General features: G+C 39.5%; 1 protein-coding gene across 5 annotated transcripts in view; it reads right to left on the reverse strand.

Annotated features, from left to right (window-relative positions):
- Positions 1 to 27,392, reverse strand: part of KLHL29 (kelch like family member 29) — a 386,612-nt gene that overhangs the window by 54,884 nt on the left and 304,336 nt on the right. For all 5 annotated transcript variants that reach the window (XM_030269454.4, XM_030269456.4, XM_030269453.4 and 2 more), the window contains 2 exons: positions 16,315 to 16,453; positions 957 to 1,156 (listed from right to left, as the gene is read on the reverse strand). In XM_030269454.4, the coding sequence (XP_030125314.1) occupies positions 957 to 1,156; positions 16,315 to 16,453 (339 nt within the window). The remainder of the gene's footprint in view (positions 1 to 956; positions 1,157 to 16,314; positions 16,454 to 27,392) is intronic.

Genomic DNA, 27,392 nt, shown 5'->3' on the forward strand with positions numbered 1-27,392 from the left:
TTGTTGTACAGGCAGGAATTTAAACCACCATGTTTCAGTTGAGCTCCAGTTGTGGCTCATCTTCTGCTGTGCCAGGTCTGTCTGGCTCCTGTTCTGGAGCTTAGTAAAGCTCAGTAAAGCTTAGCTGAGCTGGAAATCTTGGACTGTTTTGAAATACCCTCTGCTGGAAAGCAGAGGGAAAGTGGAAGGAGCAGGATGACATGGTGCTTCTGGCAAGAAGAATGGATTTCTCGTGGCCATGAGAGGATGGACTGAGGCACTGGCAAAGATGTTGCTCTGCAGACCCTCACTGAGATAAATGCTCCCTGTGCACACAGGGCACACCAATTACCAGGGGTGGGCACAGCAACCTTTCCTTCTACCCACCTTTGTCAGGATATTAGGCCATAGCTCTGTATGTAGCAACAAACCCCAGGAACATTCAGTCTGGAACACTGGACATGTAAAGAAGGACTTTCTCACAAATGCAAAGAAAATTGCAGCTATTGCAATGGAGTCCTTAATTTATTGGCAGATTTGCAGTTCTTACTTCATTGGAGCCCACCTCCAAACTCTTTTCATATTTGACCAAGCTGACATGGTGTAGAACCCAAAACATGCTGTCACAGTTGTAAGTAACCTGTGTGTTACAGCCTGGTATCTATGCAGAGATCATCCTCTGGGAAACAAAATGTCATCAAGATTCCAAGAGTGGAACAGGATTCAAAAAAAATAGGTTGTACAAGTTGTGAAAGCTGTTGCCACTCAAGCAACAAACTACACTTCTCTACACCATTTTCCATTGGCCATCATGTCAGCATTGGAAATTCAAATCACAAACCAAATCAATGTTGCTTTACTTTATTTTACTCTATTTCATCTTGGGTTTCTTCATTATCTTTCAAGAGCTGTTCAAAGACAGGTTTATAAACCTTAACATAATACTTTAAAACCTCACTAGATGCAATGATTCTTACCTAGAAATGAAACGCAGACTTTACAGAAAGTATGAAACTGGAACTTGCTGGCAGCTTCCAGTAGTGTTTTTGCATTGGCTGAATCTATGATCAAAGAACCTGTATAAACAAACTCCAGGAGTAACTCCAGGACATCCGCAGTGAGGTTGGACATGGCCAGTTCCAGCTTCTCCCCACTTCTGCTGCTGTCTCGTGGTGACCTGGTAACAGCAGACAATTAAATTATGGACATTACACCATCCCCATTTTATTGGCATTTATTGATTAGTGAGGGCTAGAAAATCGCTTTGCACCTCATTATATTTCTCCATTATTTTTGTTTACGGAACTGAAGAATATGGATTTTAAAACAACTGAACTTAAAAACTTTAACTGGATCTGAAAGAGAAGAGTCTTAAAGCAAGTCTTACACAAATCTTTATTGCTACTTTGCATTTTCATGCAAAAACAGTTGCAAAAGAAAAGGAAGGAAAGGAAAGGAAAGGAAAGGAAAGGAAAGGAAAGGAAAGGAAAGGAAAGGAAAGGAAAGGAAAGGAAAGGAAAGGAAAGGAAAGGAAAGGAAAGGAAAGGAAAGGAAAGGAAAGGAAAGGAAAGGAAAGGAAAGGAAAGGAAAGGAAAGGAAAGGAAAGGAAAGGAAAGGAAAGGAAAGGAAAGGAAAGGAAAGGAAAGGAAAGGAAAGGAAAGGAAAGGAAAGGAAAGGAAAGGAAAGGAAAGGAAAGGAAAGGAAAGGAAAGGAAAGGAAAGGAAAGGAAAGGAAAGGAAAGGAAAGGAAAGAGGAAAAAGGAAAAAGGAAAATGAATGATTCAACATTAATGAAAATGAGGAACAGGATTAGCTTTCAAAGGGAAACAATACATTTTAACAACTTGGTTAACATCTCATCTCTTGTGCATAATATAACTGTTAAGGAAAAATGACTCTCCAATTTCAAGAGAAAAGGTCATCTACTTTTTCAAGAATCCAGCACTAGAATAATTTTAGATGTCATGTGCACTTAAGCATACATTTAAAGACCTTTTCATAAAAAATAGTAATAACAATTACTGATTTCTATTTAGCTTGAACTTCTCTGAATGTTATATTAAATTACAGATATGATCAATATGATATCTATGATACACAGATAGTCATATAAAATATAATATATGCTTATTCTAAAAAATCTATTGTTCCCTTTTAGGCACTAAAAAAAGGAAGCCCTTCATGGCAATTGCTTTGAAAACTGAATACAAGACAAGCTAGACAGACAAAATGGTTAGAGCAAAGAAGGGAGTGGGGGGAAAACAACAACCAGCTCTGCCACAGGAAGCCAGCAGCCATCCTCTAGGAGTTTCATGACTGTGGCCTATGGTTTTTCCTGCATGAAGTGCTGAACAATTTGGGATCAAAGTATCGCCTGCATTTGAAGTGTGCATTAGTGCTTGTGAAATTATTGGACAAAAAGAAAGTCATACTGAATTATAAAGTAAGGGCCCAGTTCTTAATGCATGGCTGATGTGTCTGCAACACTTAAGACAGGTTACACCTGAAAGACAAAAGTGATGATAAATTTGGTAACATCAAGGAGGGGAGGGGAAATCTGTTGGAGTAAGAAAATAAACTCTTTTAATAGTTAGGACCATCCAGCACCTTCTCAAAGAAACATGAGCTTTTTGTTTGTCACTGGACAGTCAACGTCTGCTCGCTCCAGTTCTGCTCGAGTATTGCAAAAGCCATCGCACAAGTGACACAAAACCGGCACACGATGCAGCGCGACAGATACGGACTGGCCACAGCATCACTACTCACAAGCAACGCCAGCTTGAAGCATGAGCAAAGACTACCACGAGCACTACCAATCTCTTGGGTTCACACAGCTGCCTAGAAAGGTGATGGTCAGACCTCTACTACCATTACAGAGGAAAAATAAACAACACACAAGGTTCAGTTTTTTTCCCGCATGACACCCCAACCACCCATCCCAACAACACCTGAAGTCATTTGGGGAAATGCTTAAAATTTGCAGTGGATGCTTTTGTCACTGGTCCTTCATTGACCAGCCCTGGACAAGTCAAGGGCACAGCTTTAGTTCATATGAATCTCTGATGGATCAAAACTTTAAAGAGGTTTCATTTTTAATGGAGGAGCAGATAGCAGTCTCTAATTTCTTGGACTTCTCTAAGGTATAATGAACAATGGTTACTCCCATTCACAGGAGGAAACTGAAGCACAAGGAGACAAGATTACTTGCCTATGATCACAGAGAGTCAGGAGTAAACCAAGGAATTAAACCCCATTTTTAAAATTCTAAATACTCAACTGTCCCTTTTAGCAGCAACACAGATCCTATTCTACAAGTAGATGCTAAGAACACATACTGATCATGGTTACTGTTGTAACCCTACAAGGACAGAATTCTATAAGGTCTAAATCCTTGTGCTTTATCACACCACAGTATTATTTCTGAACTCTTGCATACGGATTCAATTCTGCATCTGATGTAGAAATCCACTGGTGGCAAACAGAGGAGTTGCCATTTCCTAGATCCTCAAGAGGATGTCTCAAAATGTTGGGTTTTTTCCTTTCTCACACTCACACCCCAATGATAATGCCCCATATCTGATTTATCTCCAGTTCACATACATCTGGTGCTGCGCTCTGGGCTGTCAAATACCTCTTGGTACCGATGTAATTCTTGCTGAACTGCTCCCAGAAGTGGTTTGTACCTGATAGTGAGCTCGTTTTCACGTGGGCTGGTTAATAAACACACCACCTAAAATTTCAGGGAGGTTTGGAGGTACCCAGCAAGCAAGAGTCAGGCTCTGCAGTGTAGGACTACCATAAGCAATTATTTATTTAATGCCACTACTTGCACTGTGCTGGCGACAGCTGTGGGAAGGACTGTGTGTGATCCACTGGGAATCGCACAATCGCACCCAGTGCGGAGACCAGGAGCACAAAGGAAAGGATGATGTGACACCAATGTCAGTGCAGACACATACCCATACTAGCAACAACTGCAAGCTGCTATTTTTCACAATAATTAAGTAATAATCTCTTTTACTTTGTAATACACGGAGCAATAAACTGCTGCTGCAATTGATTAAATGCCAAAGAAAAGCTAAGGTGTTTAATCAATCACTAGAGCCACTTACGGCAAGTATAATACAAAGCTACAGAGATTATTGATATTACACAATGAGCCAGAAATGGGAAAGAAAATTATCCCTATTCCTGCCTCTGCAATGCCTTTAATGTGTTGTGCTGTTTTCCTTGTGCTTTCTAAGCAGTGAGATGTTTGGCTCCATGTTTTACTGGATCAAATACCAAGTACAGGCAGGATTCAGCCTGCACAGGGAAATCACAGCTACCCCAGCTTCCATGCCAGGGGTCTGGCTTGGTAGAGGATGGAGAACAGGCAGGGAATTGGCTGAAGCAGGTCCTAATGGATCAAACATTAAGTGTCTGAAGGATAGAAGAATGTAATGTCAGGGAACAGACTGATGTCACTGAAAAGGGAAATTCCATAGACTTCTTTATGAAATTATTTCAGTGAATCAGGTTGTAACATTCCCCTCAAAGCCTGAATAAAGGTTTCTGTGTTCCTTGTTTTCACTAATCTTAGAATATAATATGCCCTGTGCAGTTAGAATTCATCTATTTGGGACAAAGTCTTCTCTTGGCTCCTCTAGAGGAACTGCAGTGAAGTGGCTAAAGCCATATTACAATAATAGAATTTAGTCCTGTAACTGCAAATGCAGTGGATCTGGGAAAATCTGTAGCAATATATAGAGCTGTTCCCCAAATAGCTCATCCTGTATCACAACAGGAGGAGTTTTGTTGGTGACATCAGTAAATGCAAGCATTTAGAGAAGCCTGTTACCAGAAAAGCCCTGACTTGCTGCCTTAAGAGCTAGGAAAAGTCAGAGTTCTACCTGGTACATACACTCCTGATCCCCAACTCCTGACACAAACATGAGGTGTTTTGGGGATTGAGAGCCTGCCTCCTTCAAGTTTCAGTCTCACTTGAAGCCAGTCAACACACCCTTATCGTCCATGGACATCATTAAATGTGGCACATTCTGCTATTTGCCTGGCGAACTCTAAAGTTTAAACAGAATGATGTCATTTTATTGGCCTTGTAATCATTGCTCATATTATAAAGGTCACACATTTCACATTGTGGCAGAAAATCAATAGCTCTCCCAACAGCCTCTGGGGAAAAAAGTTTTGCTTCTGAAGAATAATATATAATAAACAATTTTAGTCCTTACTTTATCATGGCTATAATCTTAGAGAAAAGCTACAGTAAAAATCTGGCAAAGGCTGATATATAAACTCATTAAAATTGGGAAGTGATTTAGAACAGGACTTTAAAAAATATTTATCTTGAGCTAAACAGCAAAGAGATTTGTTTAGGTCTACATTTAAACAAGCTCCAAGAGCTCTTTAACAGCTTAATTTTATGGTAGCTGTTGGGGAATTCTTTCAGATTTACGAATCATGTATTTCTCCAGCAAGGTGATAGACCTGAGCAATGTGCAAGCAGAACTGAACCTGCAGATAAGCAGGAAGCACAGATATACTCTGAATGGGTACGGGGGGAGTTACTGAAAAATATTCTGATTGTCTGGAATAATTAAATCCAACAAAATCAAGCGAATGCCTTTGAACATAGTTTGGCTGCTTATCCTTCAACTAAATTGCTTCAACCAGAGAAGACAAAGGCACAGGGAACCCTTCAAAGCAAAAGATGGCTCGATTACACTCTCAAATAACGAATCAGAATCAGTGTCCCTTTCTGTTAACTAATATATAGGAAAGAGCAAAAATGTTTAAATGCCTGATAGCAAAAAAAATAACCCTAATACTTCACCTGCAAGATCTAGTAGTGGAACTGACAAAATAAAAATTAGAGAAATCTACATTTTTTGCTATTTATTTGTCCTTGAAACTAATTTCCAAACATGTAATACACACATACAGGAATCAGCCATAGTACTTTCATGTTTAATATTGATGCAACTGAATTTTTCTGCATCTTGAGTTATAAATAGATGTGTATCTATGCATTTTTCCTGCATTATTTGTATCAACACACTCCCATAACAGAACGTCTGTGTGATTCTGTTCAAAACATTTAATAGTGAGATGCCTTGATTTGCAAAGCCACATTTAGAGTCTGGATAAAGTAGCTGTGTAAATGAAACACCGCAAGCGCATCAATTTGTCAATTTATGGACAGCGCTACCATCTCTCATTCAGGCTTCCCTCATGGTTTGGATATGCTGCCTTTAACTGGCTTGCAACATTATTTTGACTGACTAATGGTTTGGCTACAGCTTCACTCAATTTTAGATCAAATACGAAAAGCTACCTATACCCAGTGCAGATGCCAGCCAACGCTCTGTTTACAAGCTACAGTCACAAAGTCAAAACAAATTCTGAATGTTCAAAATGGAGCCATCTGCACAGAATAAACATGAAACATGTGAAACATTTTATGTAAATGTACATTATTGCCTAGGAACAGTTGGTTCAGCTTCCACCCAGACTGCCTGGTTGAGAACAGGAGGACTGACAGAGTTTGTGACACCTATTTACATTCCATGCCATATGACTCACCATGCCGTAGACTCAGAGGTATGACGTGTATTTAAGCTTTGTGCTCCAAAAGGGCACTGAAATAAATGATTAACATTTAAAATAAAGACACATTTAGAACTGTTATTTATGATCTTTCCCTGGACAAGTGGGACTTTTTCCTTTTGCCTTTCCAAGGTCCACCTGTGAGCCCACCGCTACTACCTGCTTCTCCCAACAGGAGACAGCAGGAAAGAGCTGGCTCTATAATATAACCTCAATTTTGTTCATATTTCACTCAGAATCTATCTTTAAGAAATAGAAAACACACTCATTCTGGCAGTGTAAGGGAAAAAAAAAAAGTTGGCTTTGACTATCTATGGCTCAGGGTCTCATACAACTCAGGGATCTGAATCTCATCCACTAAAAGCAAGTGTTTGAGCTGACAGGACGCTGCAGAATTGCTGGCAGCAGGGAGGAGCTCCAGCTCCATCCTGGACTGAGGAAACTGAAGCCTGTATTTTGGGGTGGTCCCTCCCTGCACAGACCAAAGCAATGGCCTGTCCCATCACCCAGCTGCCTTTTGGCCTCTCCACCCCAATGCCTGCCCAGTATTTGCCCTATCAGCTCAACATGCTGATCTTGCTGGCTTGTTTTTATTATTAGGAATATAAATGCTTACCCTAAAGTAATTGTGTTCCCATTATAAGAGAGCTACATATTTTCTACAAAGATAGACAGGGCAATAAAAAAAATCAAATTAAATTGCTTTGTTCCCTGGACAGTATTTAGGACTCCAGAAAACAGGAAATCCAAGATTTTCATGTAAGATGAAGCACTTAACCAAAGAAAAGCAACTTCTTTTTATCTCTGTCAAATTATTTTGATTACCAAAGAAAGGACTCCAGACTGGGGTAGACAGTTTCTCATGAGGCTTAAGAGTCTGTTAGCTGTGTGCTCATTAGAAACTGCTGCTCAAGTCGACACAATTTAGACTGAACATCTTGTTTATTGTGGAACTTTAATTTTTTACTTTAATCCTTAAAGCACTGAAACTTCAGGCAAAGAAGAGAGTGCAATGATGCTGCATTTTAGCTGTCCACTATTTGATATTTTATTGTCTTCAGAGTGATTAATGGTTCAAAACCAATATGTCTACATATCTTGGGAGAAGCAGAAAAGAAACTTTGTTAAATTATAGCCAACCTTCAGCTACGTACAAATCAGACTCAGCACTCTATGTGGAAAGTTGTATTTTGTACTAAATATCTTGATTTATCATAATTATGGGTTCATGAGATTTAAAAGCATAGATGCCCAAACATACAACATATATTTCCACAACATGCACCAAAAAACATGTGATACTGAGGTAATAGGGTATTTACCAAGTTTTACAAGTTTATGCAGCTGCAAGGTAATCACTCATGTAAATGATGACAGGAAGGGACATTTATAGAGCAACATCATTGCAATACATATGTCATAAGTCATTGAATGTTTTATTAAACAGGATTTAAAAAAAAATTACACCCCAGCATTGCTTCTCTTTTGGAATTGTTTTATCAGCTCAAAATGTATTAACTTGCAAATCTCTGCCTTCGTTTCTCTATCTTGTAGATAAACATTATCTTTGAGCCTCAGTCACTATCCATCTGTCTCATGAGAGAAGAAAACATGTACTGTAATGGTTCTATTGTATGATTACAATAAAGAACTAGTAAAATCACAAGATTAAATAAATTACATTGTTTAAGCACAGGCTTGCAAATTCATCAGGAAAATTTACCTGCCCAGCAAATCCATTTGCTTACTTTTTATCAGGATGTTGATACAAATAATGTTCCTTGTTCCAGGCAAACAAAATCTGGCAAGACTAGTGTAACTTATTAGGGTCAAATGCTGCCAGTTTGCACCTGCTCTATCAGAAGAAAATCAGGAAAATTAATGGCTGTGAACTTGGGCCCACACCAGCAGCTCCTGCTAATTTACCATCACAGAAATGATCGTTACAAACCAAGTCGAGCAATGGCATTAAGAGCAAACACGTTTGTTCAAAGACAACATGGCCAGAATAAAATACAGCAAACAAAAGAGCCACGTTTCCTATATACCCTTAATGCCATTCACTGATGGAACACAATCTAAATGCTTAGCCAGGACCATTTCTAAAGGCAGGATCAGCAGCAGCATGTAATGCTACGGTGCTGGTGTCGGAGATCATAGTCAGAGGCACAAATCTGGCTCCCTGCTGAGATTTAAGAAAGAAGATGACAAGTTTGAAGATGCTGGCTTAAATGACTGGCAAGTGAATGAAGTGAATAGCAAGTGCCCTTGGAAGTGTTTAATGACCTAGACTCTTCCTAGGGACTGAGTATAGACTGCATCTCGCAAGGTACTAGTGGAGAAGCAAAATAACTGGGACAACTTATTAATAGTGTGGGATCTACCTTGTTTGCAAGAATCTCTGGCAGCCTAATTCAGTGGCAAAACAACCTGGGTGAGAGCTACTATTTGTTAAAGGTAAATAAAAGATGCAAGCAGGTTCTAGGGGATATATAGGAAGGAAGATTAAAAGTAAGTTGACAGAATAAAAAATTTATTCTCATCAAACTTAAAGCTCAAACCCTTACCCAACTCCTATCTGATTTATTTTAATGATATTTATTACACCTTCAAAAACCAGCTTAGCACAGAGCTGGCATGCAGCTAATAAATCTATTTCTTAGGAATGTGGTGAAATTTATACAAGTAATTATCTAGGTAGTCTATCCAAGACTCTTTCTCATCATTGCAATGTCTAGAGGGAAAACAATAATAAAATAATGATAACCACCATTATTATTTATTACTACTACTATGATTATGGCAGTGCCCAAGGATCCCAATCAGCATTACAGTAATTAGAATTAATTCTGTCAGGCACAGGTTCTTTCTCCTTCAGCTACAGGGTGTTGCTAGTGCTTTTTGAAAGTATGTATTTATACATCCAGAGACATCAATGAAAGGCATGAAGCACCTCACCTATGGCCACAGTATAGACAGGAAAGGGCACTTCTCATCCCATCAGCCCCTGCCCATCCACCCTGCAGAAGTATTTCAGACACTGAAGCTCAGCACTGTGCAAGCAAAAAAAGGGCACCATGATCAGATATGATCATAACCTGGTCATATTAATTCAAATTCATTATCCCAATCCAGCAGTGGCTAATCCTTGATGATATAAATGAAAGGAGTGAACTATTGATCCCTGGAGCTATCTACAAACAAGTTGGAGTTGGAGTTGGAGATTTGATTTACCCTCATTTTATGGCAAGACTGGCTTTTGGAATTGCCCCAAAAACGACAGTTTTCAAGAACATGGTTCCTGTTTCTATGCCATGGAAGATTTTTTTTTCTGTTGTCTTTGATTCATTTATCTTGAACTGCACCTCTTTAGATAACTGTTCCCTTTCACCTCTGAATTTTTACAAGAGTTAAGCCTGGGCAGGGCTGTGAGATGTAAGTAAATACAGGTAGGTCACTGGCACCGGCATTTTGAGAGATGTTGCATGACAGCTGGGTGGCTCGTGGATGGGTAGAGCTGCAGCAAGAGAGGTGATTAGTCTGTCATTCCTTGGGTCAGGCTTGCAGAATTTGTTGTTGAGTCTAGAAATTATGGGAGTAAGAAGTCCCAGCTACAGTAAACAGAGATGCTGTCAATGAGGGAGAGGAGTGAGAGGTTCAGGGATCTGCTCAGTGCCTCTGAGAACAGCTGTCATTACAGGGTAGAATTTTACAGGCAGAAGATTAATTTCTGTGCTGCATCTCAAGGCTTGAAAAGGAGCCCTTCTGTCCTCCTTGTCAGGGATTCTCTTCAGAGTAGGGCACATTGCTCTGCTCCTCCTTGCAGAGCAGCATCCAGTCCGAGTCATTCACCCTCCTAATCCACAGCCATGAGTGTGGGGCTGGAAACAGCCAGGCTGTGACACCTGCAACGGGTTTTGTGGCAGCACAGAACACAACTGAATATTTGTAAAGTGTCATTCATTTATGTAGAAGACCATACATTTCTGCCTGATGAAAACACATTTTCCAAGGTCTGGCAGCTGAGAAATTTGAAGCCCAGCAGGGAGCTCTGAGGGGTGGGCAGGTGGCTGACTGGGCAGGCAGAGCGAGTGCAGTGCTCACAGGAATAGGCCACCAAGAGCAGGGGGCTGTGTCCCATGCCAAGATTTTGTGCCCAACACACAACAATTATCACCACCTCATTTAAGGGAAAAACCTTGTCCACAGCACAATTTACGCCTGTCACCTCGCAGCAAAGGGTGGAGGATATTTTACACTCCCATGCAACCTTCCATTCTCATGGTTTAAATGGTTTAACAGAAACCTCTGGTGCTCCTTCTCTAGGCACATTATACCTCTCCTGGCATCAGAAATAAACATGGTATCTTTAACTCTCTATTTCTCTGTTTTCAACTACATGCTATAGTTTGTTTCCACATTCATTCTGTTCTACAATGGGGCTGAAGTATGCAGATGTGGAAATGCCACTTGCTCCTCTCCCAGAGTTAAAAGCAAGACTCTTAATAAGCAGGAAAACATGAAGGGGTCACTAAGAGTAGATTTTTCTTTCATCCTGATGTTTCTTATTTTGGGCTTTTTAGAATGTAAGCACAAACCAGACAGTCTGTTTTCCAGACACCTAAACGTTGCAGTTTTGTCAGGCTGTTTCAGATGGATAGTGGCAGGTCTCTCTGTTGTACATCCAAATGCTCCCTTTCCACACAATGGTGTAAAATGCAGAATGACATCTTCCTCTTCTGTGTAGGTGTAAAGCAAGAGGAATTTGGTCTTCTCACCCTAAATGCTTTATTCTTCCTGCCCTGCCTTCAAACCCTCAGAGAGTACATTAGGAAAAAAAAAAAAAATCAAAAATCTGAAGACTTGAGAAAAAGGCAAGATATTGTGGAAAAGCAATTTGTCCGTGAAGTCACTGGGTCTGCTTTGTAGGAAAAGAAGAACGAACATAGCTGGGCCAGATTACTATGCATCAAAAATACTGCTTCTTGTGACATAATCTCTTTGTACCTAAGACTCACCACTCTGTGCCAGTGGAATCAGACACCCAAGATGACTTAAAGATTAGAATGCATCATTAAAATCTAATCTTGAAAAGATAAAGCTTGTAGGACAAGATCTGTGCATCTTTAGCGACTGACCAGAGAGAAATCTACTTGTAAGAGCTTGCTTATAAAAGCAAGTATTTTGGCCAAGAACAGACTTTTATGTCAAGTGCTTCCTTTTAATAATATCATATGTGGTAGAGATTCCAGTACCCTGGGTTAAGAAGACGAAAGCAGCAAATTAAAATGTTCCAGTGAAACATTTTTTTGTTACGGAAATATCAGAAATTCCATTTATTCAGCAGCTGCATTTGTCTATCCCAAATACAGCTGGAAATAAAAAAGATGGCTCTTCATGGGATTTTCCATTCTTTCCTTCCTCCCGCTATACACCCCTACACCCACCTTCCACCATTTCTTCTAGGGCAATACAAAAAGAGAGCTCATTTCTTTCCTCCCCCAAACCAGAATGTTTTAAATAAGAAAATGTGTGCTCTGCAAGAGGCACATTTTTGGAGATTCGTTTTTTGATGGATCTGGATCTGTCTCTCTTTTTTTTTTCTGTGTACAAATACAAGAACAACTATCTGCCATTAAGAAAACCACTAGTTTCCATAAGAAATCATTCCTGTCCTTTTAGTCAACTATGATTTAGGCTGGGGGGACTGGTCTTTGTCTCTGGGTCATGAAAAATAAGCACTTCCAGAAGGCAAATTGTGCTATTTATCGTGAGACAGGATGTATCGTCCTACAGACATTCTCATCTTTCCTCTCAGCTGCAGAGAAGTCCAGACAGCCAACTTAGGCTGGACCCCTGAGGGAAGCAATGGTACACCCATCATAAGTTCACTGTCTATGCAAATCACCCTCTCTTTTACAGGAAAGGGGAATGGCCTCCTCCTTCACCTCATCTCTTAGACAACTGTTTTGTAGGGAGAGGACTTGGCTCTTGGACAGCTCTGTGTCCCTCTCTGCAGACTGCAGAAGCAGTCAAGAAGATTAGACTCAACCTGCCTTAGATGCCAGTTTGGACCTAAATGTTGGTTAGCTAACATGAGACATAAGCACCTCTCATTGGTCTAGCGGCCCTGCCTGCACACAGGAACCAAAATTAGGAGAAAAAGATTCTCCAGGAAGCCTTCAAGGTTCCTCTCTTCATTGTCTGTATCATAAATTAAGCCCCTGAGATGGCTGATTCCATGAGTAGCAAAGTCAAACAGGCTGGAGTCAATGTGGTTGGCAGTGCACTCAAAATATGTACGATGGCGTTCAGGTGACAGTTCCCCAATCCAGCTGCTGTTTATCATCCATGTTCTCCTGAAGCCCTATACTGCAGTAGCCCTGTATGGATCCTCACCCTTCCCCTGAATCTCACCTTTCTCCCTTTGTGGGCACAGTGATGCAGAACAGGTTCAGGAATATTTCACACCTGCTGTTCCTAATACACATGATCCTTTGCAGATGATTCTGCACTAAAAGGGGCTGAGATTGTTTTCCATGATCAATTGATATTGGGAGGGAGATGAACACCAAGTCCTGGCTCAGGCTTGAGTGCTATGCAGCTTCTGACAGGGATGACCTGTTTCCAAAACAGGTGCCTGGCATGGTGCTGAGCTCAGGCTCAGGACTGGACTAAATCAAATTCAAAAGATAAATATTCAGAAGACATTTGAAATATAAATCACATGGAATGGAGAATTTTCTGGATGAGGAGCAGAATGCTCAGCACAGGATCAGCCATTTTCTGAGAAACTAAAGGGGTTTCAAAATGCACTCTCATTACCAAATTTGTTTTGTAAATAACTTTAGAATTGTTTTGGACAATCAAACCTGGTTATCATCTTTATATCAGTGCAATAAAACCAACATATTTTCTTCCCTACTATGACTAATTCTCATCAAATAGCCTTCCTCAAGATGAGCAATAACTCTAGTTCTATTATGTTTTTTATCTGTATTTTGGTTTTATTTTGAGAAGGAAATAATTGCTCTTATTTGATTTTGAACATTTCTCTTTTATTCTTTTGAGAGACTACTTGCTATTCTACCATCAGATACCAACTTGAACACGCAGTGGAATCAATGGCAGAATATGAGGTTAATAATAACCAGCCTGTGGCAAATAATAAGCTGAAGTAAATACTCTGAAAGATTCTATTTCTGCATGTTTCTATAGATGTACATAGTACCTTCATGAATAGATCATATTCTCATTGATGTTTCTGGTGACACATCAGTGCCTGTGGTTGGAATGACACTAGGGTTTAACCCTGGCTTGCACTGATTGAAATGGCCTTTCTATTTTATTTAATATAAAGAGATCTCTTTTATTCTTTAAGAAAAACTGCCATTTCTTGTTTTGATTTCTATAATAACACAAAGAGTGCAATATAAATCACATAAAGCTTTAAATGCTGTCTCAAAGGAGCTGCTAACAAATATCACAGAGGACTCTAGATGTATTGTATCTGTAAACATTCTAACTCTATGAACTATAATGATTGTGTATTATTAAGGGCATGATCCCACAAAAAATTGAGTGCCTCTTGCAATTTGAGCCCTTGACTTCCATGGGTTTCAGAAAGGACAAGGCTTTACACTGCAAATATCCTACAAAAAGCAGGTCTTTAGAAATTCCACCCCATGGCCCTGAGTTTATTGTCTCCCAAAGACACATTTGCTCAATTTACAGGTGAATATTTATTTTTCTCACCTGACAGTTTTGCAAACTCAACTTGACATCAAGCTGAATTTTTTTTTATTCAAGCATCATCATCAGTAATAAAGGTATTTTTGCCTTGGATACACCTGTGCAACTCCATTAGCCTCCATCAAGGTTACATGTGTGCAACTGAGGTTATATATGGAAAGCAACTGGGATGGAGAGACCTGATGGTGGACACAAATTGACCTCTGGAGTATTTATTGCTGCTGATGATGTGAAAGAAGCCAAAAAGTGGTGAGTTTAGCAAACAGGCTAAACCTTCCACTATTTTTTTCTTGTAATGCATGCAAGCCTTATGTAGGCAGCTGAAAGACAATACATGCTGAAAACTAGGCTTTTGCTTTCACAAAATCTAGGATTTTAATTTTTTATATTGTTTTAACTAAGTCCATAACAGAGCAGTGCTCAATCTAACGTATACCTCCATTTAATAACTAAATAATTAAGCAGCAAGATTTGTCAGTGTGCTTCTAGAAATTGATGCTGCCTGATGACTTCTGCTCACAAGCAGATGTCTTCACCACAAAATCCAAATGACAGTCTTTGGACAGTCAGTGATTTTGTTTCTGTAAGTTGATTCTGTAATTTTTCTTTTCCTGTAGACTCAACTCTTTATCACCCTGAAAAGCATATACTGTAGCCTTAACGATTAAATAATAATGAGCAGACAGAAGAGAAAGGACAGGAGAGATCTGGCATAGCTACTGCTAGCAATCATTAGATTTACAGAGGGGAAAAGACATGCTTCCTAGGCCAACATATTTTTTATGAATAATTGATAAGGCAGTCAGTACAGTTATTTCATAGAAATCTAATATATATCCATAATTATAGAACCAGCTTTTTGCAAAAGGACACAATACACTGAAAGGAGATACCAGCCAATATGCCATCCTGGAATAAAATACAGTCACTATTGTGTTAGTTGGCAAAATTTAAATACAGGATTTGAAGCAAGCAAAATGTTCTTTAATCCCATTTTTTAGCACAGTCCAGGCTCAGTCTGCTCAGGAAAATACTGCAAGGCAAAATCAGCAGCTGCATTAATTTGCTGATGATTGAGAGAAAAATGAAAGTTATCCTCATGCTTTTTTTTCTCCCTACTTGCTACTCTAACTTACTAATAATACAAGAGTACCAATTTATTCCTATGCAAGTATATGAAGCATACAAATTGAAAAATCAATGTAATGGAAAAAAAAGATTATCATGCACTGTTTAGAATCAATCAGCTAGAAACAGAGGGGGGAAAATGCGAAGGTGGAGACATGATGTTTAGAAAATGTACATACTGTATCTACCCTAAGCTGAAGTGTTTGTATGAAAAAGCTATTGTTAGTCCAACATGCAGACCGAGCTACATTTTGACCAGAAAAATCATCTTATTTCTAATTTTTTTCTAGAGAAATTAATCAGTTGTCTTTTCTTCTTTTAAAAGTCCCCAAATAATAAAAATATCAATCCCTTTGCCCATAAAAGCCACACAAAAACATGTAACAAAGATTTCAGGGTGAAGGGATTACAGTACTCCAAATGCTTTATTTGCACGATGTCTCAGCACCGTTCACCTGAATGCTGATGGCTTTCTGCAGCCTGAAGCACAGACTTTTGTTGTGTGTGACAGAGTCCCTTGCAAACATTGACAGCAGCAGTTTTTAGTTGTGGGCTGAATCACCATTAGCAGTGGAGTTTAAACCTTAGATCTCTCAGTGGTGGAACACTTTCTTTGGCTAAAACCAGCCTCTACTCATCAGAAATAATTACACTGTACGAGTCAGATGTGTAACAAATGGATCTGAGCCTCAGTTTGGAAATACATTCAGAGGAGGTGGAAAGAATGGCTACTGGCTCTGTGACAGGAGATTCAATCTTCATAAACCTGCAAGAGAGGGGAGGAAAAAAAAGCGACACAAATGCGCCCTACAAAAGAACAGAGCAGATCACAGCTGGAAGGAAGGCAAACCTTTTAATCAGGTCCTTGAAATACAAGCTGCAGGAAGCTAGAACATTTTGGTGGACTTCAAACTCTTTGCCTTCAACAATAATTTTCAGGTCTGTAAACTCTTTCGCTCTGCGTTGCTGGTTCAACTCCTTCAACATTTCTGCAGAACAGAGAAGACAGACAGTGCCAGGGTTCCCATTAAGAGTTTTTTATTTTTACTTTTTACTTTTCATTTTTTTTTGTAAAGAAGTAGAGAAACAGGAAACAATTGATATTTTTGTTGATAAGATTGGCTCAACACAGAAAGTCAGAAGTTACGAACATAACATATTAAAAAAAAAAAGAAAAAGAAAAAAGCAGGAACCAGTAGGTCTAAACAACGGAAATATATATACACAGAAAAAAAAAAAAGGCAAAAACAATTCCTAAATTTGGAAGGGTTAAAAATGAAAATAAAACTTCAGCATTAGCAAATCAGAAACACAGAGAATGCATTATCACAGAAAAGTTAAAATAATTTGTTATAATCAAAATCAAGAGCTAATGAATTTCTATCCAAATGGAAATAAGTTTTGAACATACTAGAATAATATTAGTAAAAATGGTATTATGATGCAATATGAACTGGATATGGGTCAAAATAATAAAACCACAAGACCTGCAAAAATAACTTATCCTTAACATAGCAAAAATGTGTTAAGCCTCCCAGTTGACATAAAAAATAGCACTTCTAAATAATATATAAATTACAGTGCATAAAAATTAGCTAAATTATCAATGCACCTTGCAATATACCTCAGCTATATAGACTACAATTGTATATGTTCAGAATTAGCTTCAAAGCATCCTTATGATAAGAAAAAAATCTCATGCAGAGAATAAATTACTGCCTTTTATAGCAATTCCTATTTTTTGCACTCCAAGGATTTTTACCATCACAGCATTTTTATTTTTTAGCCTTCAATGGCTTCATTTACAGCAACAATCAACTTTCACACATCATGAAAGAATCATAATGATTAAAATAACCTATGAAAGTGTTTCCATCCTGCAATAAAGCACCTACCTTGCGTGATGTCTCCTTTTATAGAGCCTATTGGTGCTAATGGAACAAAAAGATAGCATGCCATGTCTCCATGAGGGGATGTGAACTACTAGGCAACCTACATGTTTTATATGCTGCCTGGACTTTTAAGGCTAAGACTTCCCTGCAACTTTGCAGACGAAAGTGACTATCAAGATGAATAATATACTTTTCACCTGGGCAATAGCCTGGTGGTTCAGAAGCCAGTGATCAAGATGACAGAAGAGCTGATTTTAAATACTAAAGGACTTTGGGTTTATTTTATGTTTGCAATAGGTCAAGGTTCTCATTTCCTCAGTGTAACACCCTGAACACATTCCTCTTCAGACAGATCTGTAAATCAACAACAGTTCCTTACATGGAGTCCTTACATGAAGTAAAAGGGACCTCAAGGGTGTCTAACTCTAACTGTGCTCAAAGCTAGTGACAGGCTTGAGCAAGAGCTGCCAAAGCATTGCCAAAGGGTGTCATGGTAAAACCCAGACCCAAATAATCCCTGTGCTCTCCTACTTCCACAATGAAACTCAACAGGAATCATTTCAGCCAAGCACTAGTTTTTAACAACACAAAAGCATGCAAATATACAACTGTTTAATGAAAAGAAATTGAAGTTCTCCCAAGCCCCAACATCTGTGGTGCATATTTTTAAGGCCTAAGTAAATAAATGTCACCTTGCACATTTATGTCTATTTAATGGAAACACAGTAGTGTCTGAAAGGCTAATTATTCTATGCTGAAATGGGTCAGTGCTCTCCAGAGAGCAAGCAGATCATTAGAGAGGGCACAGAAATAACAGCAGGCTTTTGTCAGATCTATAATAGGGGAAAATAAACCACTTTGTCCTGTGGGTGCTGTAGCAGGGACTATTTTTAACAAATTCAGCTAAGGTACAGCACAATGATACATTTTGAGCGAAACCTAAAATGGGATCTGAATGTTCACTCTGGTGCAGGGGAGTCTCAGGCTTTTGCTGGAGGTGTGATGCCTGAAGTATCACTGCACAAGGAACACTTTGGGCCTCAGCTAAAGATCAAGCATGGTTAGGGCACAAGGGGTGTTATACTTGATTGAGGGCCAAAGTGATTGAGGTCTCTGGCTTCACAGTAACAGCACCAGGTGCTCTATCAGTTGCATATATTTATGGAGGAAGCATTTTTCTGTCCCTTTTCACATATGGACAGTTTTTCACCCCATTCTCTGTCATGGTCCATTTTCCCACTTTCATTTACAGCAATGACATTTTCCTCACATCAATTTTCTATCATTTCATGTCTTAAAGACTGTTACTTTTCCCTCTAAACTTTTTGATACTCTCTCCCCTTTTCAAATTTATCCAACCACTGTCCTTGATCCCCATTTGCACTTTTCCTAAGTTCCTGTTCAAGCTCCATTTCTCTTGTATCTGTGACTTTAGAACCTTCCTTGCATAGCCCTTTCAGGACAAGGGCTCTATCCATGACTAAGTCATACAAGTCCTTGAACTCCTGACTGTGGCCAAGACTACTGAAAAACAAGACACAAAGCTCAGCCACGGTACCTAGTGATGCTGTGTTCTCTGTGCTGCCTCCAGTATTGTGAGAGCTGGCTTGAGCATCTAATTCCCCAAGCAGCTCCCACAGATAATGGGCTCATTATTTGGACTTGCTGAGCACCCTTTAATTACACTCACTCCTGGGCACAGCTTCTATCTATGCTCTTTACACACTTGAATGTGCTTTATGCTGCATGCATTCATTAAGGGATGCAAACCAGAAAACAGGTCTGGAGCAATGATGCAATTTGGCTCACAAAAACCCAGAAATCAGAACAAGTTTTAATCAGAAACAAAAGCTCCTCTTTTTCCTACAGACATTTGCAGGCTGTGATTCCCTCCTTGTTCCCCTAAATTGTTATAGTGCTGCCCACAGAGAGAACTATGAAGTGTCCTGAATTTTTGCAGCTCAGTATCTGAACTAGAAACAGGAGAGGCAGGTGGAGAGGAGAAGGAAGTCAGGAGACCACATTGATTCATCGATCTTCCTCGCTCAGGCTCCTTTGTATTACTAAATAACTAGCAGGCATTAGTATTGGACACAAGGTTATATCAGAATGGGCCCTCATTCTCAGAGAATTTGTAATGCTCACACTGTGCTTAGCCAGGCATTAATGATTTATGAGGACTCAGGATGAGTTGCAAAACAAATTTTTTCACCAGGTAATAATGCCTGCCGATGAGTTGTAAAAGAAGAGACAACACAGTGCAGTCCTGGCACTGAAAAATAACCTCAGCTGTCTCCTGCTAGGCCCTCTTCTGGGCTCCTCCTAATTTTCAGCATTTCCTCAAACAAATGGAATTTCCTGAAACCTTCAAAAAGGGATGTGCTGGGAATTTCCTACCGGATTATTTATTCCTCTCATTTCTTTGTTCTAATGGACTTTATTTTCTTCGTTTTTTTGTTTTTGTTTTTTTTTTTTCCTCATTTGACAATTTGTTTTATGAAGAGATCCAGGCAAAAATGAAGTGCAAGGACACTTAAGGTACAGTTTCAGCAGGATGAGCACTGATATTTCTTCTCCTTCTCCTTCTCTGGGAATCGCAGCCACTACTCTACCCTGGTGCAAGGAATTTTCCCTTCCTGACAAAGGTGCACACTCACACATTGGAATGAGATTTTGAAACCAAGCCAGTCCTTTCTGTCCCCATCTTCACTAGTGATGCTAAATCATTCTCAGTGGAAGACTGGTTGAATATTTCCTTCATGAAGAACTGCCCAAGAGACACCCCAAAATTACATGAGCTACATAGTGGCTGAACCTAAAGGGGACTTGACCTGAAACCTGCAACTGAACATCTCTGTGGAGCATTTTCTGTCTTGCCATTATCATTGCTTGGGGGTATTTAATATAATTATATTGAGAGTCCCAGATATATTATCGGTCAGAAGGTGTAAGTGACTTTCCTCAGGTCAGAAACAGAGCCAGGAAGAACTCAGAAGCTTCAGTTTTTGGTCCCCAGCCTCAGCCACCATACCACATTTTCTCCCTCTTAATTAATGGAAAAATTACAAATTAAACTACAGAGTCCACAAGCTTTGGATCAAATACAGGACCAAGCACAACTGTGTAATAGTGTAGATCAAGTAAAGGGAAAAGAAATTATATAGTGAGTATTTTTTAAAAAATTACTTATAATCAGAAATAAAAAATGAACAAGGAACTTATTCCCAAAGTTTATTTATTCTGTATTTTAAGCACAGTGAAGACTGGATACTTAAAGACCCTCTCTAATGCACATTCCCATGGCACAATGGAAGCTCTCAGGTTTCTTTCCATTTTTAATAAAGTACTCTTTACTTAAATTCTAGTAGATAAAGCTTTAAAAGAGGGCAGCAAGACCTAAAATATAATGAGCCATAAAATACGGAATAATCATTTTTACAAACAGCTTTTAAAACAATTTACTTGGGAAAACTAACTGTCTATAAAGCTGCAGAGGGTAATTGATGAAACATCACTAATTATTCCAGCGAGGAACATGCAAGAGACCAGTGCTTGCTCACACAGCCTCCTACTTTCATGACTAGGACAGAAAAAGTGGGAAAGCCAAGAAAAGTTACCAGGAGGAAAATCCAATTACCTTCTTCCCTTAATAAGTATGGAGATTAATTCCCAAGGTTATGCTCTAGTTATGCAAAACAAAAGTTTTAATCATTAAGCGCCAGCACTGCCCACACTTGTTTATTTTTATAGTGGTAGAGCAGGGGTAGATACAAGAAACTAAATCAGGAAGCAGAAGATCTAGAAGTCAAACAGGAGCTGTGAGTGACAGGAAGGAGTTTACTATGGTGCACTCTTCCCATGTGAACCACACAAGAACTCAGGATTTTCTGTCACTTTGACAAATCCTTCTCCTCACCACAACATCCACAGACACACAGAGAACCCCAAAGCCTGCAGAGAACCCCAATAACCTGCTGAATATACCCTTGTGCTATTGATACATGGCTTGAAGCAGCTGCAGAGAGGTAACAACTCCATGCCCAGCTGCCTCATTAGGCCAGGCTGATGAAGTTAAGCAGACACTCTTGGCACTGCTGTGGCTGATGTTGCTCTCCACCCTTCCACACACCTTGACCTGGCAGACCAGGATGAACATCATCCATCCCTCAAGGTCTCCCATGATGTTCCGGATGGGGGTTAGTTATTTCCCAGTTGACAAATACAAAAATCAATTATATAATATTCCTTGTGATGTGAAGATAAGCACACACTTCTAGAGAACAGTTTTTTACGCGGGACTGAGGGTAAAAAATAGGTCCTTTAATCTCTTTTGGCCTGAAAGGAAAAGTGAAAGGGAAATGGGTGAAGCCTGGTGAGAATCACTATCAGATGAAGATGTTTCAGGTCATAGAATAGCCTGAGTTGGAAGGGACCCACAAAGACCATTGAATCTAACTCCTGGCCCTGCACAAGACAGCCCCAATAATCACACCATGTGCCTGAGAGCATTCTCTGAACACTTCTTGATCTCTGTCAGGCTTGGTGCTGTGACTGATGCCCTGGGAAGCCTGTTCCAGTGCCCATCCACCCTCTGGGGAAGAACCCCTGTGATCTTCAGTTTCCTTCCTGGACCCTGGAGACCACAGATCCAGTTACCTGGACTGTCTCTGCAGTTAAACAGAGACAGAGCCTGTCTCAGGCACAACCCAACCAGTTCTATGTGCTTGGACACGTAGCATGCACTGTCTCTCCCCAGGGATTACTGAGGGAGGTTAAATAATTAGTTGGGACCAGACAGTCATTTCTTTTTTTTTGCAGAAGGTGAGAGCTAATCTGTTGCAGATAAATATTTCCACCTTTTTTTTTTCTTATTGGATCTCAATTTCAGTTGAACTTCTTTTCCAAGAGAAAAAGGAGAAGGGGGTTTAAGAAAGCTGGGACTGCCTGTGCAAGGATCCTTTACCAGAGAGATGGGGGAGGCAGACAAACGGTGAAGCGCTGTCACTCTGTACTGTACTGCAAAGAGCCAAGGCTGCTGAAGGCTTGGGATGGAGGTATAAAATACTCTCTGCATGATACTGGTGTGCCCAGTCCTCCTCTCAAAGTCTCTATTCATTATGGATTTTCCACAGGACACCATCCATCCTGCACCCAAGGCACATGAAAATGCTCAACTGGTTCTGGCTATCTCCTGCACATTTTGCTTTCCTAAGCCCTTTAGCCAGATAAAATGAACTGAGAAAAGCTCAATACTGAACATGAGTGTGGCAAGGCCGTGCCTTGACGAACCTGTGCTACCCAGTTACACACCCTGGTGAAGATGGAGCATATGCTGATGGAGAGCGATCACTGCTGGCACAGCTACACCAGCCCTGAACAAAGGCAATGAGAGTCATCTTCTGCTGGGTTTTGTCAGCACAGCAATGTGAAATGCAAGGTGTGAAGCTGTCATGCTCCAAGCTGGTGCAGCCACGGCAGTAGGACTTTGTAGTGCAGACCAACCTGTCTAGATCTTCGTTGTGTTGACACTGTCAGACACCTGTGCTGCTAAAGAAAACAGTAACAGATGCTGGAGAGTTGGAAAATATTTTTAAATCCTGCTGAACAACATGTATGTGCCTGTATATGATAATTCTACTCAAAGGACTGTTGGCAATGAGATGCCCTGTTGTGCTAAATAATTTTTGTTGTTCACATAGGAAAATTCTTCTCACCTTATGATGGGAAAGGGTCAACAAAGTCGGCTGTGGTGATTATTCACTTGAGGAAGACAACTGCAACCCTATGTGTAAATGGAACCTTTCTAAATACACTAAACAGGGAAGATACCATATCGTGTTTTGAAATTAATTTTCAGGCTATTATCATCACTGGAACTGACATTAGGGGGTACCTCAAGGCTGCCTTCACATATTACAGAATTGATATTTCCCTATATTAGGCCATAGAACTATTTCAACATACTTTCTGATTATATTCAGAGATTAACTACACCCTTAATCTCTGGGGGAAAAAAAAAGCTTTAGATGCAACTTTGGAGAGATTTTGGTACCACAGTTATGAATTAAAATAATCAAAAAGGAGTCTAGGGGCTAGAATGCCTTGGCTGCTTTGATTTATGAGGTGAAGTCTTCTATGGTATCCATGCCTGCTAATTTATAATCAAACAAGGTTACAAATGCACAGTGAGCATATGTGACCAGGTTTGAAAATGAACTGCATTTATATTACATGTATGGATGCAAAGAATGAGAAAAGAATACAGAGACAATTTGATCTCTCTCATTTTCTAACACACACTGTGATCCATGTAAGGAAAGGCAGCAAGACCAAAGGACGAAGCATAAAAATACCCACTGAAATGCTGAGATAAAGATGTAGCTTCCTATATCAGGATCTGCTGGGTTTTTTTCAGGATTCAGCCCTGAATAAATACAAAGCTGGCTGCAGCCCGTGCTATATTAGCCAAGGCAAACAAAACCCAGGAGATTCTAGCAAACTGCCAGTCCGGTCCCCTCTCCACATGTAACATGCCACTATGTCAGTTAGCACTGTAACTTGATTTCCAGGCAGACAATAATTTTCTCTGGAGACAAAATGAGAGAGACAGGCAGAAAGCGAAGGGAAAAAAAAAAAATCTGTGAGCACTGGAAATGCAGAATAGACCAGATTCAAGGGGAAATTTAGTTCTGATTGTTTTATTTACCAGCAGGCAGACATGAATATCAATCCACACTTAAGGGAAGGCTAAAATATCTATTACTATGTGGTCTGGAATGGATTCAGTATTATCCTAATTGCTTGTAGCAGAAGACTTAGGGATAGCTTTTGGAACTTTTTGATCTAATGCAAGGCATTAGCTAAATGTTTCCCAGTTTTGAAGGCTTTGAACAAGCAGCACCCATCAGTGAAACTGATGGTGTGATCACCAACAGGCTCCTGACACGGCAGCACCAGTGAAACACTGACCACTTTTGGTGCCAGTTGTGTGTTAAGAGCAGCCACAGGCACATCTGCGCCACCTGCCAGCAAAGCATGTGTGTTCCTAAAGGAAAAAAAAAATTTAAAAAAGGACAGGCTTCTGAAAACAAATCACTTATGTATCCAGAGCAAATTGCATCTATTAGAGCAAAAAATCTCAACCTCCAAAATACCACAACTCTAAGGTATAACACCTGGCAATCAAAGACTTCAAAGCACTTAGCATACATCAATTAGCAAGGATGAGGCTGCTCCTCTGCCCATTTAAACAAAGCAGGGCTGACCAGCTTCAACAGGGGCAGGGCTTAGGCTTTTCATAAAAGGTACATAAGTGTAATCAACATAAATCTTTGAAATATATTTTTACTAGACAGTGGTAATGCACATATTTTCTAACATTCATGTACTGCTGTACAGGATGCCTAATGAAGGCAATGGAAGCATTCAAATATTGAGCACTGAAATTTCACCCTTTCAGAAGATATTATACATCATCTATAAATAACAAAGTATTAAATCTCAGTATTTAGGCCTATATACTCCATGGATGGTTTACTACCAGGCATGTGTTATGCACTGGGTTAAATGCATGTGACAGTATTTCTTGGTCCAGTGGACACCTCATATCACAGAGAACTGTTTTTTTTTGGTGTGTCCCCACAGTAAGTCTTAGTGATTCATTACAGTATCAGAACAGATAAGTGTAATCAAATATTGCAAAATAATATTTAAAATTTTTAAAATTAAAAAAAAAAAAAAGAGAAAATGCTCTCTGTCAAATCTAGTCCCTCCCTGAGTATTCTGCAATCCAACAACTCCACTTCAGCAACTGGTTCCTTGCTGTGTAGCTTCAACAGGTGTGGCAGGCTGCAATCATGACTCTTCTTATCTACAGAAGTTTTGTAGTAGTTAAATACAGGGCCGTTAACTTACCTAAGAATCATAAAAGACTACAGGTTTGGAAAAAATGATAAATAAGCTAGTTTTTTGGGCCTCCTTGAGCTTTAAGAACATGGTATTTTATGTTAAAAAAAGCCATAATTTGTGTCAAGATTTCATCTAAACATCATCCTACTTAAAACAGTGTCAAATCTCTACATTCTATCTGTCCTGAAGATGTGAAAAACTTTATAATTGTTTTTTTCGCCTACATTTTAAAGCACTGTAAAGTTTTCAAAGTCTAACAGCATTGTAGTTGTTTATAAAACATTTTGTAAAATGTCTTTCTCACTTCTGCCTAACTAATGTTTTCCTGTAATAGGGTAAAACCATGATTTTTAAGCCTTTATTTTTAAGCAAACTTCTTGGAAGGTATTTCTGTTATTACTAAGTATTTTTGTATAAATCCTACAGTAAAGTCACTTCCTAGTATCCGTGTTGCCTGAGAAGGGGGTTTGTACAGTGTGGCAAGAGAATATGAGCCATAACTAGCTGATAATGTAAGAAACCATTTAACTGCAAATATTGTTTCTATTCACAGAGAATTAAGTTATCAGGATATGCTTAAGTAGCTGCCTTACCAAACTCAGAATTAAAAAAAAAAAAAAAAGAAACACTTTTAAGAAGTCGGTTGAGATTAAAGGACACAGATTTATTTAATGAGTATTAAAATTTATGGGCTCTCTAAGAATTAAGCAAGCTTATAAAGACTATATTGAGAGCTGAATGGCTTTCACATAATGAAGATGGTTGATAAGACTTGGCTAAAACATTTCAGAAACAAACGAAAACAAAGGAACACCTCAGAAAACATGGTGATTAAGTCAAAATTTCAACTGCGAAGGCAATATACAAATTTCACAATCATTTCATAATCCGAAAATGCTACTCAAACCAACCCGCAAAGGTGCTGAACCCATGAAAGGATGACAACAGGCAATTTTGAATCTAGACAAGCATGAAAGAAGCATGTTTTTCTCCTTCTGTGTAGTTATGGCAACAGAGAGATATAAAGCCCCTCCTAACTGAACAAGGGCTTTTTTCCTCTCTCTGCTCCCATCCGCAACTTTACAGCTGTCACCACAAGTCATCCTGCGCGCTCCGGCGCCAGCAGGCAGCGAGCCGGCATCTGAGGCGAGCAGAGAACAAAAGCGGCTGCAACACAGCTCCAGTTCAAATGACAGCCTCACCAGGGCTCCAGCCCGCACTGGGAAGACAAAGTTATAAAGTTTCACAAAAGAATTGAAGTGAATTTCTTCTCTGGATGTCCTAGTGAGAAATCAAAGATCCATTTTAATTTAAGGTACTTGCAGCTTTTCTCGCTAATGACCGAAATATCTAGAACAAGGGCTGCCCAACAGTAGTTTGCAGGTTTACAGGGGTCCATAAAGCCCCTTGCATTGATCTGAAAAGCCACATACACAGGAAAGCATTTACTGTTTCCACTTTTGAATGTGGGCATTAAAGATAGTGAAATGTAAGAAATGTGGAGGGCTGGGAGGTATCTTTGAAAACTATTGTTGAAACCATGAGGATTCTGGAGAGGGGACATGTAACAGTTTAGGCAAACAGAAAATACTAGGATTTAATTTAGATAGAAGATTTTTGATGGGAATTTATAGATGTTTATCCATAGGCTACTTCACTGATCTGTGACACACAAAACCAGGGCTTACAACCAAGTCAGAGGAGGGCTTCCTCTGAGTCCTCACAAAGGGCAGCCTTCAACTCAGTGATGAAAGCTCCAGAAAGCAACATACAGGATTGGAAATGAAATAACAACCATTTGTCTGTGGCCTTTTGAATTTTTATTTTGCATTCCTAGGGAACAGAACAGTTAGTGATCATTTACTTAGTCTTCAATGATATGTTGCCCTATGCCACAGCAGAACCTGGTGTCTCTAATCAGTGTGTGCTGTGTCTGAACCAGTTTCAGGGGAGGTAATCACAGATTCATTCATTTCTTCTCATGTCTCCAATCCATACATTTACACACACACACATGCACACAGACACATATAATAAAACTGGTGGTATTTTACTTAAGTATGTGGCAATAGCAGTTTATGTGTACAAATTAACAACCCTGGGAACAACCTCATTAAAAATCTACTGC

The sequence above is a fragment of the Taeniopygia guttata genome, chromosome 3 (assembly GCF_048771995.1).
Source record: "Taeniopygia guttata chromosome 3, bTaeGut7.mat, whole genome shotgun sequence".
Lineage (NCBI taxonomy): Eukaryota > Metazoa > Chordata > Aves > Passeriformes > Estrildidae > Taeniopygia > Taeniopygia guttata.